At 36.7% G+C, this 16,377-nt stretch overlaps 3 protein-coding genes across 5 annotated transcripts; 1 reads left to right on the top strand and 2 right to left on the bottom strand.

Moving 5' to 3' along the window:
* Positions 1-1,507: 1,507 nt before the first annotated feature.
* LOC147276232 (dihydroflavonol 4-reductase-like1) lies at positions 1,508-11,459 on the bottom strand. Of its 2 annotated transcripts, XM_086253605.1 has the most exons (7): positions 11,437-11,459; positions 3,454-3,587; positions 3,161-3,330; positions 2,755-2,949; positions 2,319-2,481; positions 1,907-2,099; positions 1,508-1,772 (listed from the first exon to the last, which is right to left on the bottom strand). In XM_086253605.1, exons 2-7 carry the CDS (start codon positions 3,578-3,580, stop codon positions 1,631-1,633), a joined length of 990 nt encoding a protein of 329 aa, XP_086109731.1. In that variant the 5' UTR covers positions 3,581-3,587; positions 11,437-11,459; the 3' UTR covers positions 1,508-1,630. The 2 variants fall into 2 exon arrangements, with proteins under 2 accessions (XP_086109731.1, XP_086109730.1); XM_086253604.1 differs by lacking the exon at positions 11,437-11,459 and having other exon boundaries at positions 1,907-2,102; positions 3,454-3,580.
* On the top strand, positions 5,041-8,470 carry HD1 (histone deacetylase 1). 2 transcript variants are annotated; one of them, XM_086253602.1, is made up of 8 exons: positions 5,041-5,134; positions 5,334-5,894; positions 6,196-6,636; positions 6,924-7,154; positions 7,349-7,416; positions 7,500-7,557; positions 8,028-8,099; positions 8,200-8,470. In XM_086253602.1, exons 2-8 carry the CDS (start codon positions 5,367-5,369, stop codon positions 8,284-8,286), a joined length of 1,485 nt encoding a protein of 494 aa, XP_086109728.1. In that variant the 5' UTR covers positions 5,041-5,134; positions 5,334-5,366; the 3' UTR covers positions 8,287-8,470. The 2 variants fall into 2 exon arrangements, with proteins under 2 accessions (XP_086109728.1, XP_086109729.1); XM_086253603.1 differs by having other exon boundaries at positions 5,061-5,134; positions 5,337-5,894.
* Positions 9,638-14,470, bottom strand: CLC-E (chloride channel E). The gene is made up of 7 exons (XM_086253601.1): positions 14,042-14,470; positions 13,479-13,935; positions 13,176-13,379; positions 12,317-12,783; positions 11,246-11,809; positions 10,541-10,749; positions 9,638-10,143 (listed from the first exon to the last, which is right to left on the bottom strand). Exons 1-7 carry the CDS (start codon positions 14,450-14,452, stop codon positions 10,113-10,115), a joined length of 2,343 nt encoding a protein of 780 aa, XP_086109727.1. The 5' UTR covers positions 14,453-14,470; the 3' UTR covers positions 9,638-10,112.
* Between the last annotated feature and the right edge of the window lie 1,907 nt (positions 14,471-16,377).

Raw genomic sequence — 16,377 nt, 5'->3', positions numbered from 1 at the left:
AGCATGGAGATGCACAAGCTGGTCAAAATCTTCATTAATTTGCTTCATGACTGTAGAGTATATAATTCTTAGTTTGCTGGCGGTTGGTTTTTTTGGTTGAAGCTTAGTGGTTGTTGCTGTAACACATAAACTGTATATAATGGCCACAAATATATGATTTGTCAAAGGCTTGGCTAGGGATGGGGGTTATGTATGCATTAAATTCTCACTTTTGTCAAAGAAAGAAAAAGAAAAAAACAACGTTTCTCTTTCATAATGCTTTTTCACTCATACACAATTTCACATAGAATACGACTATTTGTATCATATCAATTGATCGTGTTTTATATACGTATTATTTCTATATTAAAAGTGGGATTCATACAATCTCATTCATATTTGTATTGTTTTTACTTAAAAACCATTGACATACATAATACACAGATTATAAAGTATAATGAAATTACTGAATAATGTAGATGAAATACTTCAATGCTGATAATATAATGTTAAGTTTGGAAAACCCACTAGGCTTCTCCAAGTATTATGTGTTTTTGGTCTTTGGATATAATCCATTTGTTAGATAGAATGCCAGCAAAGTTTATAGAATGATGTTTCCAAGAGTTACATACACCAGGGAAGGTCCATGTCACATGGGGTAGTGATGAACACGTGGCATCATTTGGAGCCACATGAGCACTCAACAATCACGTGGACACGTGTACTTATGTCGGTCTCCAGCAACCAGGATTTTTGTGGTGGTTGTTCATCCACCACCCACTTGGAGCAGCAAAGAATCTCAAGGAAATACATAGATGGGAGCTTTTTCCCTCCATGCATGGCCATGAGTTATTGAAAGTTGCATTCCCAATCACTATCTAAGTAATTCATTATTCAAATCATGTTTTCAGCAAAGAAGAAAAACTGAACCAATTAATAAGTTTTACAATACTTTCATCATCTACTTAATATATAGAGTAATTGTATCTTGTTAAATATGTTATGATATGTTATATTAAAGAGAGTTAAAGTTGCTTTTCGGATTCCTAAACTTTACTTAATTACCCATGTGGGACTTGGGATATCACAATTTGCCCTCCCTTAGACTTTCTTATATAGCGTAGGAGAGGGCATCATTTCCATAATCAAGGAATAGCCACCATCATAACTATGGTTCTTGAGTCCACATATGTAATAAATTGGGTTGCGTTTGGATACCAGTTCCTTTCAATGACCCAAAACCTCCTCCAAAATACTAATTAAATTTGACTTTTGGATTCCAAAATCTTATTTAAATACCTAGATTAGTGCATGATCAATGTGGGATTCAAGGGTATTACAATATATATGTGAAGGCATATATATATTACAAAAAGACACTAACAACTATGTATGCATATGTTTATGTATAGAGTCATTGCATCATAGAAAGATCAGATGAAAACGTACATTTTATAGTAAATTTCTTAGTTTATTGGCAAGGTACTGCCATCCACTGCCTTGCTTATTAACTTCCTAAGTCGAGGCTTTTATGTCTCTTGTTGGTGCCTAGTGGTGTGTGAACCCTTACAGCCATAACCCTTAACTGTGAACTCCTGCAGCTACATATAGCCTTGCCAAAACACTATGGCAAGACAAATTGCAGAGCTTCCTACAATGGAGAAAGATGGCCTTGCTCCACCAGAGAAGCAACGCAATCATCAAACATCTCTTGGATAGTCTTGAACTTGAATCCCAGACTCTTCAACTTTGAGGTGTTCAAATCATAATATGGCCTTTTCAGTTGCTCAATCCTGAAAATTCCCATGCATATATGACATTTAAGAACAGTTAATTAGTACTGCTACATAAATAAGTACAACTTTCGGCTTTCCCAGAAAATGATCATTTTGAATCCTTTACTTCATGTAGACTGTAAATTACAAACCTTTTGGGGATAGGTAAGGAAGGATATCTTGTGGATAATTTGGATACCAATTCATTGTTGTCCAGCACTGTTGAGCTACAAATGTATCGACCATGAGCACTTTCATGCTCATAAACTAAGATGTGGCAAAGTGCAACATCATCAATGTGAACATATCCCATCCTTCCATGCCACTTGAATTTCTCTGTTTCCCCTGCTTAATTTCTTAAACCAATAAGCATTTAAGGTAATTGGTGACCGACGCGTTCTCTAATGTGGGATATGATGCAGCAACAATGCGAGATGTGGGATGTGAGAGAGTGTTCAAACGCTCTCTCACATCCTGCATTAATCTTGCATTTTTCATCCCAGGTTAGAGAAAATTCAACCATCATTTGGTTTCCAATATAAAACCAATTAGAATGAGTACTACCTTTAAGCAGGCCAAGTACATCTGATGCAGTAGAACATAGATCAGGTGGCAAACTAGGTCCAATCACGAATGAGGGTAGAACGGTTACTAGATCAATCCTATTTTCTTTGCAGAAATCCCATGCTGCCTTCTCAGCTAAAATTTTTGATAAAGGATACCAAATCTTTTGTAATAGGCAAACAACAATCATGGGTTAAGTTATTATGTAGTAGCTAGCAAAGACCAATAGAAATGTGTATTGCTTTGCTTTGCAGCTCTGAGAACTACATGTAAGAAACAGCATTTTCAATATTATTTTGAATTCCCCAACAAATCAACTATTGGACTACCTTACAATTAACAATCTATGTTTAGGCCAGAGGATGTGGGTTTGGTGATTATGACAGAATTCAAACCTCAACAAGGACAGAAAGAGAGAGAGTGTTGCTAATGGTACCTGAAGTCTCTCGCAGAGTTCTAGAGAGCTCCAAGACGACTCATCCAGAGGAATATTGGGGTCAATATCATCTTCTTCTCTCACCCTTACAGCTGAAGAAGATGAAGTGAGAACCACACGCCTTAGAGATAGATTCTTCTTACATGAACGAAGCACATTCAATGTACCCTCAATAGCCGGTTCCAGGATTTCTGTCTGTGCATGACAAAAAATTTATGTAACCACAATATCAATCTGTGTACAGGGTCAGCTATTTTAGGACATATATACATAGAGAGAGTAATATTTTAGGACATATACGTTATGTTGTCAGATTATAAATCCAAACCCACATGGCCACATCACAGTTCTAATTCATAGAAAATTATATCTGATCGATCAGTTTTTGCCTTTTTGGTCAACATGCCTTTGGATCAGATGAAGGTTTGAGTACAGGGGAAGCTGAGTGGAATACACCATGGCACCCCAAGATTGCATCATCAAAGCTGCCTTCTTCCATTAAATCAGCCTTCACCAATCTGAGTCTTTCCTTAGCTCCCTCCAGCCTCCACAAATGTGCCAATTTCTTCTGGTTTCCTAATTTGCATGCATGCATAAACCAGATGATCATAGTCTTACAATTTGAACCATGCACATATTCTTATAAAAAGAAAAATGCATTGCAGGCTTGTTCATGCAGATTGACTTAGGGGGGTATACCTGGATCTCTGACAGTCCCAGTTACATGATAGCCGGACAAGAGAAGTCGCTTAATAAGCCAAGATGCCAGAAAGCCAGAAGCCCCAGTAACACAAACTTTGCCTTGGGATTCAAGTTTTTGATCCATCCCTTTCAAATTAGCAGTGCTTTAGTCCACTGCACCCCTGGCCACCACGTTTACAAGCAATATATAAACATACAATCATACATGTTGCATGCATTGGGATTTCCCATTAATACAAGTTGGGGTTTGGAGAGTATGAAAGGAGAGAAGGTAAGCCATCCTATGCTTGTGGCCTATTACAAAATGTAATCATATTCTTTATGAAGTAAATAATTATAAACTACAAGCATAAGTGTGATGATTTTACTTTTTACCTTGAGCTAAGTTTAGAAGTAGGCAAGCCATGCAAAAGGGCTGATCCCCTTGCCATTCTTGCAGCAGAATTAGGCTCCCTATCAATTCTTTGGACTAGAATCTCTAGATCCCTCTGATACAACAGTAATGCTCAATGTGTGCTACAAATCAAATACATAGCAAGCACAGCTTATTTGGTGGCAATAAAAGTTATAAAACTACCCTCCCAAACTGGGCAGTCCAAGCCTCATATCTGGGTCTGACCTTACATTATACTAAGAAAAATTTGTACGTGACCGTAACATCATGTGACGTATTAATGTAGTGTTAATAATTCACTCAAATTATAAAACGCGTACAATTTTGAAGGATATGTTTAGCGTTTAAGATTTTAGATATTAATAATTTACAATCTTATAATTTAAATAGATCAATATTTTTCCTCAAATAGATTAGTAATTTTTCTTACTTCAGCATGTCATATATAATGTTACGGAAACAGAAAAAATTCAACAAGGAATTTCAAGCCTCATTGCTCTAAGGCCCAGGTTCCTAGTGGCAAGCTCATCTACCCAAATGCTTAGTACCAGTCCATTGGACCAACAGGCTGAAAAACAGTCCCTTCGTTGATACTTGATAAGTTACCTTAGTTAAGTAACATGCGGATTCTAGAACCACAGTTACAACACTAACTACTAACATCATGGGCCGGCCCGGCCCAAATCTGGCATGGCCCTGCCTGGCCCGTTAATAAGTGGGCCGAGTTGAGCCCAGTCCATAAATATGGGTCGGGCTGGGCCAATATTTTCTATCTTATTAGACCGGTTCGGCCCGATCTCGTTATGTGTTGGACCAACCTGTTTATATTAGTATTTTTTAATTTTTTTTTATAAAAAATATATTATTAACTTTATTTTAATTATTAATTTTGATTTTAGTAGTGAAATTGAATAAAAAATAAAATGACATAAAAAATTATTTAATTTATTAAATAATAATAAAAATTTAAAATAATTAAAATAATTAATTGAACTAACCCAACCTAATACGACTTCTTATAAGATAAATTATAAGTCGGGTTGAACTTAAAATTTAAAATAATTAAGCTGACTCATCAAATTATTAAATAGACCGGCCTAAAGAGTATGAACGGCCAACTTGACCCGGCTCAGCCTGTTGTACACCTCTTTGGTTTTCACCCGTTGTACACATCTAGTACTAACATGAAACATCTACAAAACTAGAAGAGGGAACAAGAACCGCCACCTTCATCTTCTGTTCTCACTTCTCTCCGTTTGTTGGCGCCTCTCAACCACCAATCAGGTACCACTTCACTCACTCCTCCAATTTCTTCTGTCATATAAAGTATACACATAAATAAACTGTAAACTTGTAAAGTAAACAAATTTATTCTCCTTTTTACTTTTCTTAAAATATTTGATTTGATGCCCTACCTACTGATTCAAAAACCCAAAAAAAACCCAAAAACACCAATCTGAAAAAAATCTGATTTTGTTTGAAGAAGAAGCAACCAGAGAGAGAGAGGGAGAGAGAGATGGACACCGGCGGCAATTCCTTAGCGTCGGGACCCGACGGCGTGAAGCGAAAGGTGAGTTATTTCTACGACCCAGAGGTCGGAAACTACTACTACGGCCAAGGCCACCCGATGAAGCCGCACCGAATCAGAATGACCCACGCCCTCCTCGCCCACTACGGTCTCCTCCAGCACATGCAGGTCCTCAAGCCCTACCCGGCCCGCGACCGCGACCTCTGCCGCTTCCACGCTGACGATTACGTCACCTTTCTTCGCAACATAACCCCGGAGACCCAGCAGGACCAGCTCAGGCAGCTCAAGCGCTTCAATGTCGGCGAGGACTGCCCCGTCTTTGATGGGTTGTACTCGTTTTGCCAGACCTATGCTGGTGGCTCCGTTGGGGGTGCGGTCAAGCTCAACCATGGCGCTTGCGACATTTCGATTAATTGGGCTGGTGGTTTGCACCATGCTAAGAAGTGTGAGGCTTCTGGGTTTTGCTATGTCAATGATATTGTGCTTGCAATCTTGGAGCTTCTCAAGCAACATGAGGTAAAGGTTTTGACTTTAATGTTGGATTAGTTTAATTTTGCATAGTCACATTCACAATACGAGGTAAAGGTTTCGAATTTGATGTTGGATTAGCTTATTTTTTTCATAGTCGCATTCACAATATGAGGTAAAGGTTTCGAATTTGACCTTGGATTGGTTTAATTTTGCATAGTCACATTCACAACATGAGGTAAAGGTTTTGAATTTGATGTTGGATTAGTTTAATTTTGCATAGTCACATTTACAGTGTCATCAAAATTTTTAATTTGGGATTGAAATTGTTAGTGTTTTTCAATTCCAGCGTGTTTTATATGTGGACATTGATATCCACCACGGAGACGGTGTTGAGGAGGCGTTTTACACGACGGACAGGGTGATGACAGTTTCGTTTCATAAATTTGGAGATTATTTTCCAGGCACTGGGGACATTCGTGATATTGGGTATGGGAAAGGGAAGTATTACTCTCTTAATGTTCCCTTGGATGATGGGATTGATGATGAGAGCTACCATTACTTGTTCAAACCCATCATTGGGAAGGTCATGGAAATTTTTAGGCCTGGTGCTGTTGTTCTCCAGTGTGGTGCAGATTCCTTATCTGGGGACAGGCTTGGCTGCTTCAATCTCTCCATCAAAGGTCACGCCGAGTGTGTTAGATATATGAGATCCTTCAATGTCCCACTCTTGCTGCTAGGTGGCGGTGGCTATACTATTCGGAATGTTGCTCGTTGCTGGTGCTACGAGGTATGCTTTTTGTATTTTATTGCATGTATTATGGTTTACAAAGCATTTCAACTGTGACATGATTATGCTGACATATAATATGGTTTTTAGCATGAGTAATAATCTCTTACCAAAGAGTATGTTATGTTGTCATAATTTCAATCAATATTGCATATTCAAACATCAACGGTTGTGATTGCATAAAATACTTATTCTGCCTGGTAGATGATTATGCTTTAACACGTTGCTGTTGGTGCTCTTGAGTCTTGAGCAAATACTTTAATTTTAATATGTTGTATGTAAAACAGACAGGAGTTGCACTTGGAGCAGAAATTGATGATAAAATGCCACAGCATGAGTATTATGAGTATTTTGGTCCAGATTATACTCTTCATGTTGCCCCTAGTAACATGGAAAATAAGAATTCTCACCAGTTACTGGAAGAAATACGGTCCAAGCTTCTTGAATATCTCTCCAGGCTTCAGCATGCACCTAGTGTCCAATTTCACGAAAGACCTCCTGATACTGAGCTTCCAGAGGTATGTTTCTGCAACTATTCAGTTTCTCAGTTCTAATTTTTTTTTTCCTTCTCTCTGAATATTCTTTAATCTATGGATAATGAATGTAGCTTGCTAGTTCAATCATTCTAATTCGAGTTGATATGTGATATTCAAAGTTGTTTAATTAGCTTACAGTCAATATTTTAATAATGTTTTGCAAAACTATCTTTTAGGCTGATGAAGATCAGGATGATGGAGATGAGAGATGGGATGCAGATTCTGATATGGATGTTGATGAACGGTATTCCAATCTATTCCCCTAATTTTACTTCTCATTATCTTGCACTTTTGTCTTTGCAGTATACTGATTTATGGTTTATACAGTAAGCTGTTACCAAGCAGAGTAAAGAGAGAGATAGTTGAAACTGAGGTCAAAGATCCGGTATGCTACAAATCTTTCATGAACTCAATGTTTTAAATTGTGGAAGCATATTAACTATAGTTCGTTGAAATTTGTATATCAATTCATTTTAAAGTGTGCTCACCATCTGTGATAATTGAAGTGCATTGAGTTTCTATATAATGGTATGTAAAGCCTGCATTAGTAGTAATGTTTCAAGCCCTGGTAGCTGCTACTTATGCTTATATGTTTATATGTATCATTGATTGCATGTCCTGCACGTAACATTACTATGTTCTTGGATGCGCTGATAGCATTTGCTCTACATTAAACTGTCCATATACATGTGGCTTATTTCTTGTATGACAACATGTGGAATATACTTTCTGCCTTTGTATTCAATAAATGATAGATATTGGGATTTTAGGATTCACAACATTGAACCATTTAGATATTTGTTGTGTTTATTTGCCTCGGCAATTTCTAATTCTGGTTTACATGGCCTACCACAGAGCCAGAAAGGAACCACAGAGAATGCTAGAGGCTATGATCCAACAGTAGAAGAGATTACAACAAGCGCGAAGGTGAAGTTAAACACATAAACCCACAGATAAAATGAGGATCCACTCGATGTAAAAATGCCATCACACTAATAGTTTTTTATGTTGGCATTGATATTTGCAGGCTTTGGATATGGGCTCTGGGCCTGTGGATGAACCAAGTGTGAAAGTCGAACAAGAGACTGTGAATAAGCCTGCTGATCAGATGTAACCCTTATCATGAGAAAATGTTTTTCGGTCAATTATCACGAGCAAATCCAGTCTAATTTAACTTGTCATTGTTTTTTGAAGTTGGTAACTTATTTAAGCTGTAGCATTTCTAGTAATTTGTAAGCATTATACGCTTGTTACGTGGATGAGCATTGGCAATGAAGAAGTATCCAAATTTGGCCTTTTGTAGATGTGTTTAGAATTTATTAAAGGCTTTTTTACCCAAATACCACATGAACTATAGGGATGTGTTTTTGTATCACCTAAGCTTTTTTTCTTACCACAATTTACCACCTGAAGTTATTAATATGTGTCAATGTGACATTTGTTATCTATTTCTATCAATTTTTTTGTTAACTTGAAAGGTACTATTGTCAATTTATGTTATAGAATATCTGGAAAAAAAAAAAAAAAAAAACTCTAAACTAAACAAAAAAACAGAAAACAAATCCAGCCAATCCACCCCCACTCTTGATGTGAGACTCTGTAAATTTTTTAAATTTTATTTGAGATTTATTATGAGATTTTGATAATTTATTGAAAGAAGTTGTGATTTTCAAAAATAGTTTGGAGTCAAAAATAATATTTTGATCCCTTAGATAATTAGTATTCATTGAGACGAGTCCGTATGATTTTTCGGTGATTTTTTCTAAAACTCGAGCTATTTTTAACAAATTTTACAAAAGTAATATTTAATTATACTTAAGGGCAAACTAGGAAGTTTGAGAAAAAAGTTGATGATTTAACAGAAATATGGATGACAGGTGCTACATTGGCACATATTGATAATTTTTGTGGTTAATTAGTAAGAAAAAAAGTTTGAGTGGTACGACAACACACCCCCTATAGTCCAAGTGGTATTTGAGTAAAAAAACCTTTATTAAATGTCGAATAGGAAGGCATGAAACTGTAACCATTACTCTTGTACCCTAAAACAGTATTTATATCATGAAATGTAATTTCAGTCAGTAGTTCATGCATCAGTTGGGTTCACAGCTGCTAGATTCCTTTTTTTCATTATAGATGAAAACAGGTAAAAGAGATTTGACCAACGTGTGATCAGTTTTATGATGATCTTCGATCATTCAAGGAATTTGAAAGAAATAGTGGCCAAAAAAAAAAAAAAAAAAAGGAATTTGAAAGAAATGAGTTTTGTTTGAGAGAGAGAATGAAATTACTTTTGGTGTCAATCAAATAAAATGGTGTGCCCTCTGTATAGGGTTCATGATTCTGTGGTGGGAAAACATGATGCACGTTGCCCATTGCCTTTGCATAACAAAAGTGTGTATGCTATTCCAACATCTACACTCATTCTTAAAAGGCAGTTGTCGCAAATGTTGGACTGGAGAAAGTGGGATTGTAATCTTTTTGGTTCCATTCTTTGCTTTGGCAAATTCATGTTGGCAGAAGAATTTTAAACATTACAAATATTATGTACGTTAGGTAAACGCTAAATTACAAGGCAAAATAGTAAAAGGAAAAACCAATTTTGACAGCTTCGGTTATTCCATTAGTTGTATACTTGTATATGATCTCATGCATCTTGCATTTCTCCCTCCATCAGTTGTATTTAAAATTGGTAGTTGTCCACCTGACTGATCTTAGATTTCCAACTCTCAGTGCTTTTCAGTAATTGAACATCAAACAAAAGACCTTTCTGAGTGTGGGATGAGAGGCGCCCTAAGGCAGCATTCGGGTTGATGCCCGAGTTGTATGTGCTCAGGCTGGGTTCGTAGTCTTGAGACGGTATTACCAAAAATCGAAAGATAAATGTCATGTCAGGTATTCTGATTAATCTAAACAAATCACCCTATCCAGTGTTGAATACTAGCAAAGGGATTCTCTGGTTGCTAAAGCTCTGCACCCAACAAAGAGGGTAAAAAAAGAGATCAGAAATCATTATATTAGTAAATTATGGAGAATTTCCATGTCAAACTTGGATGTCAATACAATCCCCCTACCGCCCTACCCGAATTTTAATGCAAAACTAGTCTCTTTGAAATTCAATTGATAGAGATATATTTGTAAATTTTCCTTGTATTAAATGCAGCCAAGACCAAAACCAAGTTATAATCCCGATCTGTAACTTATGTTTTTCTTACTAACATCATAAATGTTCTATTACCTCCATCATTGGATGTAAATTTTGTTACCAAAATTTTAAATCAGCAACCACATACGCTTGATATTTCAGATGCTGTCAATAGATGATATATAACTTGTCAAGATGGAAAGGCAGAGTAAAAGGTTGGTACCTGCAAGTTAGACTGATACATTCTCTGTCTAGAAGACCAACTAGGTGCCTTCTGTGATCTTGAACCTGCTCTGTAACAACTGGAATTTGGTTCATTCCGTACCTATTCATAATCATCTCAGCAGACAGTAGATCCATACTGGGTGTAGCAGTCCATGGCACTTGGCATACAACGCCATCCGAAGAACACATTTCAGATACTATAAGCTCCTGTAGCAGGTATGACGAGTTATTCAAGCTCACTTGGTCACAAGTAAAAAAGAGGAAAATTTTTTACAACAGTTCAGTAAGACAATAGTCAAGTGAAAAGAAGACCAGCGGTCTAAACTTTGACCTATTTGGGGTATATAATCAACAAATCTTCAGCATGAGATCACTAGAAATTGGTAACCTAAAAGAATTCTCTGATAATGCATGAGGTTCTAATTAACTTTCCAACTCCAATTAAATGTAAGCAATAGATCCTTTGAACATTATGGGTGATTTTTCTACCCTAATGACACAACAGATCGTCTTAATTTTTCATTTTATATCATTTTCTGATATGGTCAGAGTTGTTTCCAATGAAATTATTACTCTTCACCACTAATTGCCTTTTCTCACCCAACTAATTTGGTTTTGACGTTTGCCCTGTCCTTGATTTCTACCAAAGTCAACTTAGCAGAATGTAGTTATTAAAAAGGAGTAAAAAGTAACTAAGTATTACCTTAGGTTTTTGTCTTCTTGATTTTGCATATTTATTGCTGAACTCTTGGATGTCTTTAAGTGTCAGTAAACCGACTAGAGTATGATCATTATCAACAATCATGGCACAGGGCTGCTTTTCTGCAAGCATGAGAGTCACTGCTTCTGTAAGCAAAGTGTTCATTAAAACAGTCACGTATCTTGTTCTCATGGCTTCTGAAACAAATATTCTCTTTTCTAACTTCTCAGTATCAGTATCTGAATTATCTATACAGAGTGAACTTTCAATTTCACAAAGGTCACTCGCATTAGACACCCTTTCAGTGAAAGCATTACTAGAAGATAGCCCACTTGCATCACGGGAAAGTACTTCAGGTTGTTGAATGCTATTAGTTTTTCCCTGTTTGAGTTTCTTGCCCTTCCAGATATCTTTTCTCCTTGTTTGTCCAGATGTGATCCATGAAGATAACCCTACAGCCCCAAGTAGTGGTAGAACAATTCGATAATCTTGTGTCAATTCAAAAAGTAGCAGAACTGACGTAAGAGGTACCTCACACACTCCTGCAAGAGTAGCAGCCATTCCAACCTGTAAATGGAAGCTCTCCAATGGTCAACCACAACCTGATTTTGGGATACCCATAATAGCTTCAAATTTCAGAAGAGAAATGCAAAAAATAGTAATGACTATTCACACAGCAAATATCAGGGTTTTAAGCCTTAAATAGTTTATCTGTTTACCATGGGAAGTTATATCATGTAAAATCCATGTCAATTGTCAACAAAAGATCATTGAACAATCTTGAGTAAACTAGGTAGCTGGTATCAACACCCTCTAATAAAAAACAGGAATCACAAAATCTACTGCTGGAACGAAAAATGGATTCTGGGGACAGAAGATGGTCAGTCATATTGTAGGTTTCTAGATAACTACCAATTCCTTTTAATTCGAATGTGATTTTTGTTCTCAGAAATATCAGAACAGAAATGCATCTAGATAAAGACATTATATCAAATATGCGAGGTGATCATTTCCAGACATTACAAATCTGGAAGCAAACTATCTTCTAGGTATAAAATTGACATAGAACTGTACCAGGCCATATGCTTGCGGTGATGCTACTTCCAAGATGGAAAGATGAAGTATAGGATTGGACAGAGCAACTGCAGAACTGATGATTTTCCCATATGCCATTCCTGTTGCTGCACCAATAAAGAGTGATGGAGCATAGTAGCCTCCAACTAAACCAGAAGCCCGACACAAAGAGGTTGCACCTATTTTGACCACTACCAGCTGAAGCAATAGATCAGCTGAGAGGCCTTTCACAAATGGCCGAGATTCCAGCAAAATGTCGACATTCTCAAAACCCCAATAAAGGATTTCAGGATATACCAATGCTATAAGCCCGACCGCTAAGCCACCCAGTACAGGGAACAAAATTCTTGGTAGGCCAATGGTCTTGTGAAGATTATTTACGAATACCAACATGTATGATGTGCACTTAGATAAGGTTAATGAAACCAAGCCACATAGGACTCCCAGCAATAGATATAGCGGAAGCTCTGAAAATGAGTTGAATACGTCTCACTGTTAAAACCGCACCTTTTAAATAATAACTTGAACATCTACCTCTAGATATACTAAAGGTATGCCTGAAAAAATTCATCCCAGTAGAGTGAATAATCTAGTGTTGTAACGAAATCATATATGAAATTACCACTTGGAATATGCAATGTCAATTTAATTTCTGACCAAATAAATGGGCAAACTCAGAAACTATATTTGAAGGAAAATGACACCACTAGGGAACAAGTAAATTCTCATAGATGATGCAGTGATGCCACAACCAGTTGAGGAAAATATCCAAATTAAAAACACCAACGTTTGTTCACTCAAATGCAAATGTTTATAAATGTTATCACTTGAAGATATGAACAGATAATCAATAGTGTACCACTAGGTGAGCGGAAGTCATAGTCTGGGACCTTAAAAGCTGGTTCAGAACCAAGACCAACTTCTGTAACTACAGAAGCTATCACAGCACTAAGTATGACCATAGAAGTGGTATTTGTAAGCGAAACAGATGAGGAATCCGGTGGTGATGGCCATAGAACCGACTCTACGGCAAAGAAACAACCGGAAACAGCAGCATTAAACCCTGTCAAATCAGAACAACAACAACAATTACAATAAGAGTAAGCATAAACTGAGAACGGGCAGCATCGAGAAACACAAATACGAATACGAATATACAAACCAGAAGCAATTCCGGCAGCTGACCCAGCAGCCACAAGAGAGAGCTTTCTCTGTGAACTTTTATCAAACACAGCACCAACACCCCTGGCAATGGAAGTTCCAATCTCAACACTCGGACCTTCGGGACCCAACGAACTACCAGTCCCGAGAGTGACACAAGCCGCTACTGCTTTAAGAAAGGGACGCAATGCAGCCTTCAGACCACCCAAAACCGAAATGGGCATTCCCATTTTCACCAATATATTCTCTTCTTCTTCTTCTTCTTCTTCATTTTCACCATTTTCTTGGGGACCATCCCCTACAGCACCTCGAAGCACATTTATCGTGGCTACGATCAAACCCCCAGAAGCCGGAACCAGAATCACTCGCTTCCACATATCCCTCATGGGCTCCTCTCTGAGCCACGAAGCTCCTCGCTGTGGTATCCCATCCCAGAACACATCGCGTATCTCATGTACCTTAATTACCATTCCTATAAAGTCTCAGATAAAGCTCGAAAAAACTGTAAACAAGCAAGCAAGAGAAGAACATCGACACTGGGTAAGCATAAACAATTAAACATACTGTGTAATTGAAGAGCACGACTCCGATTCCGGTGAGCAGACCCACTAAGCTCGACGACAACACTATTGTCCAGTTCCCACGGCCACCAACTTGGGATGATATACTTTTATCTTCTTCTTCTTCTTTGTCATCATCATCATTGTCTTGTTGTTGTTGGGATTGTTGATTTTGAGGGAGAGAGAGAGGAGGCCTGAGACTGAGAGCTCTTCTAATACTAGTCCTAGTGTTTGTGTACCCAACACCATTTTTGTTGTTGTGGTTGTTGCTGATTTTGGTGTTTGATGAGGGAGAGAATAACAGGAGGCTCTTTCTCAGGAATTGTGAGGATGGAGGAGGAGATGAGGCCAGTGAACACAAATGGCCATAAAATTGGGCGTTGGGGAACCGCCATATACAGTCCAAACCTCCCATTAGCTATAGCAGCAGAGCTAGCTGTTCAGTTCAGTCCAAGCACAAGAACAAACGGATAAATCTCTCATAAATAAATATTCTCAGATAATTGATATATTTTCTTAAAAAAATATTAAGGACAAAATAAAATTAATAAATGGATATAGGTTTTTTTTTTTTTTAATTTGATTTGAGTTTATTTTTTCATATACAACTATCACTTATTAATGCATTATAAAATTATAACTGACATTTTTTTTGTGTTTAATCTTCATCTAAGAATGTACTATAGTTATGCAAAAAAATAAAAAATTTGTACTGTTATATATATATATATATATTATATAATAGGAATCCAGTGTAACTCCAAACCAACCAATAAGGAAAAGATTTTGTGCTCTATCTAATGTGGCAAAATTATTTTGCACACATCATTATTTATTTACCACATCATAATAAATAATTAGTGTTAAAATTCTTAACACTATTCTTTATTTTACAAGTAAAATCCCATTACTTCTTTCAAAACAAAATCTCATTACCAAATCACACCATGAATACATTAAAATCTCATTACTTCTTGCAAGTTCCACTGATTTATTCCATTACTTTGTATTGTACTTTGAATCGTAATTTGTATCACTGATTAGACAAGGGTAATTTTAAGCCACTGAATGAAGGTTTGAGTCTACACTACCAAACAAGCATTTTTGGGGAATGGGGTGACCTGAAAATACCCTCTATACCCCCTAGGGGTAACCCAAGCATTGTCCTTTCTCAATTAAGTTCCAATAATTTATTACTATTATACTTTGAGCCGTAATTTGCACCTCTTCCTCCATTTGATTATTCTAATTTTAGACAATTCATTGATTGATTTGATGAAATTTAAAAAATTAAGATGATTTTTTTAATATATTAAAAGGAAAAAGCCATTACTCAGACACCCGAATTCGAGTCTCTAGTTCGACCCATAAAAAATTCTCTACAAATAGCACCAGTCTATCTAATTAAATCTCAAATATCGTAATAATATTACTAAGATTATTATTAATTCTCTTGATTTTCCTAATTTTTCCAAGATCTCAGATAAAATTTTCACCCAACGGTGCCCAAAAAAGTACCTTAGTTGAAGGTGCGAAAAATTGTGGCCTTAATGTGCAAATTATTACGGTATTCAGGTAATAATTATTAGCATACTTATTAGGGTATTAGGTCTTTGTACGAATAGCATACAATATGAGAAGATCGAAGAAAAATTCAACACGCACGTACCCTTACAATTGTATAATTTTTAAAAAAATTAACTTATACGTACAATCTAAACTTTGGATTGTGGCTTGAATATAGTACTCTTAAGGGCAAGTACTCTTAAAGGCAAGTACTTTTACTTGGCAAGTACAAAATACAACAGACACAAAATTAGAAAAATCAGGATGATTAATGATACAATCTTTGTGATTTTAATTATTAGATATTATTTAGTCATAATGCGTGAGAATCAAGATCGATATATAATATCTTCAAATATTTGATTTTTTTTTTATACTTAATTATTTTTTGGCATGTTGCCCTAATCCGTTCAAGCCACAGTATATAGGCATACACAGCCTCCGGCCACCATCTCACAGACAACCAATCTTTGTCATTGTCGATCTCTCTGCTAGCTTAGCTTATTATTATACCATTCATGGCTAAGATGTTGATGATGAAGTCACTCTTGTTTTTCTGTCTTATCTTTAGTTCTTGCTTCTCAACTATATATGGCACAACCCTGCACCACTTATAACTTGTCTAACAAGAAAACCTCTGCTTCTAATTGTCATTACACGGCAGACCCGCCCGTTGTGGTGCATTCAAAATCATCAAGACTCCACCTTAATATTTTTAAAACCTTGCATGGGATATATAATCAGCACCATCAGTTGGGGTATACTTATGCCAAT

This window comes from Dryas octopetala, chromosome 8 (genome assembly GCF_963921425.1).
Source record: "Dryas octopetala chromosome 8, drDryOcto1.1, whole genome shotgun sequence".
NCBI classification, from domain to species: Eukaryota; Viridiplantae; Streptophyta; class Magnoliopsida; order Rosales; family Rosaceae; genus Dryas; species Dryas octopetala.
The sequence above is the reverse complement of the archived record's forward strand: the minus strand, read 5'-3'. Positions and strand labels throughout refer to the sequence as shown.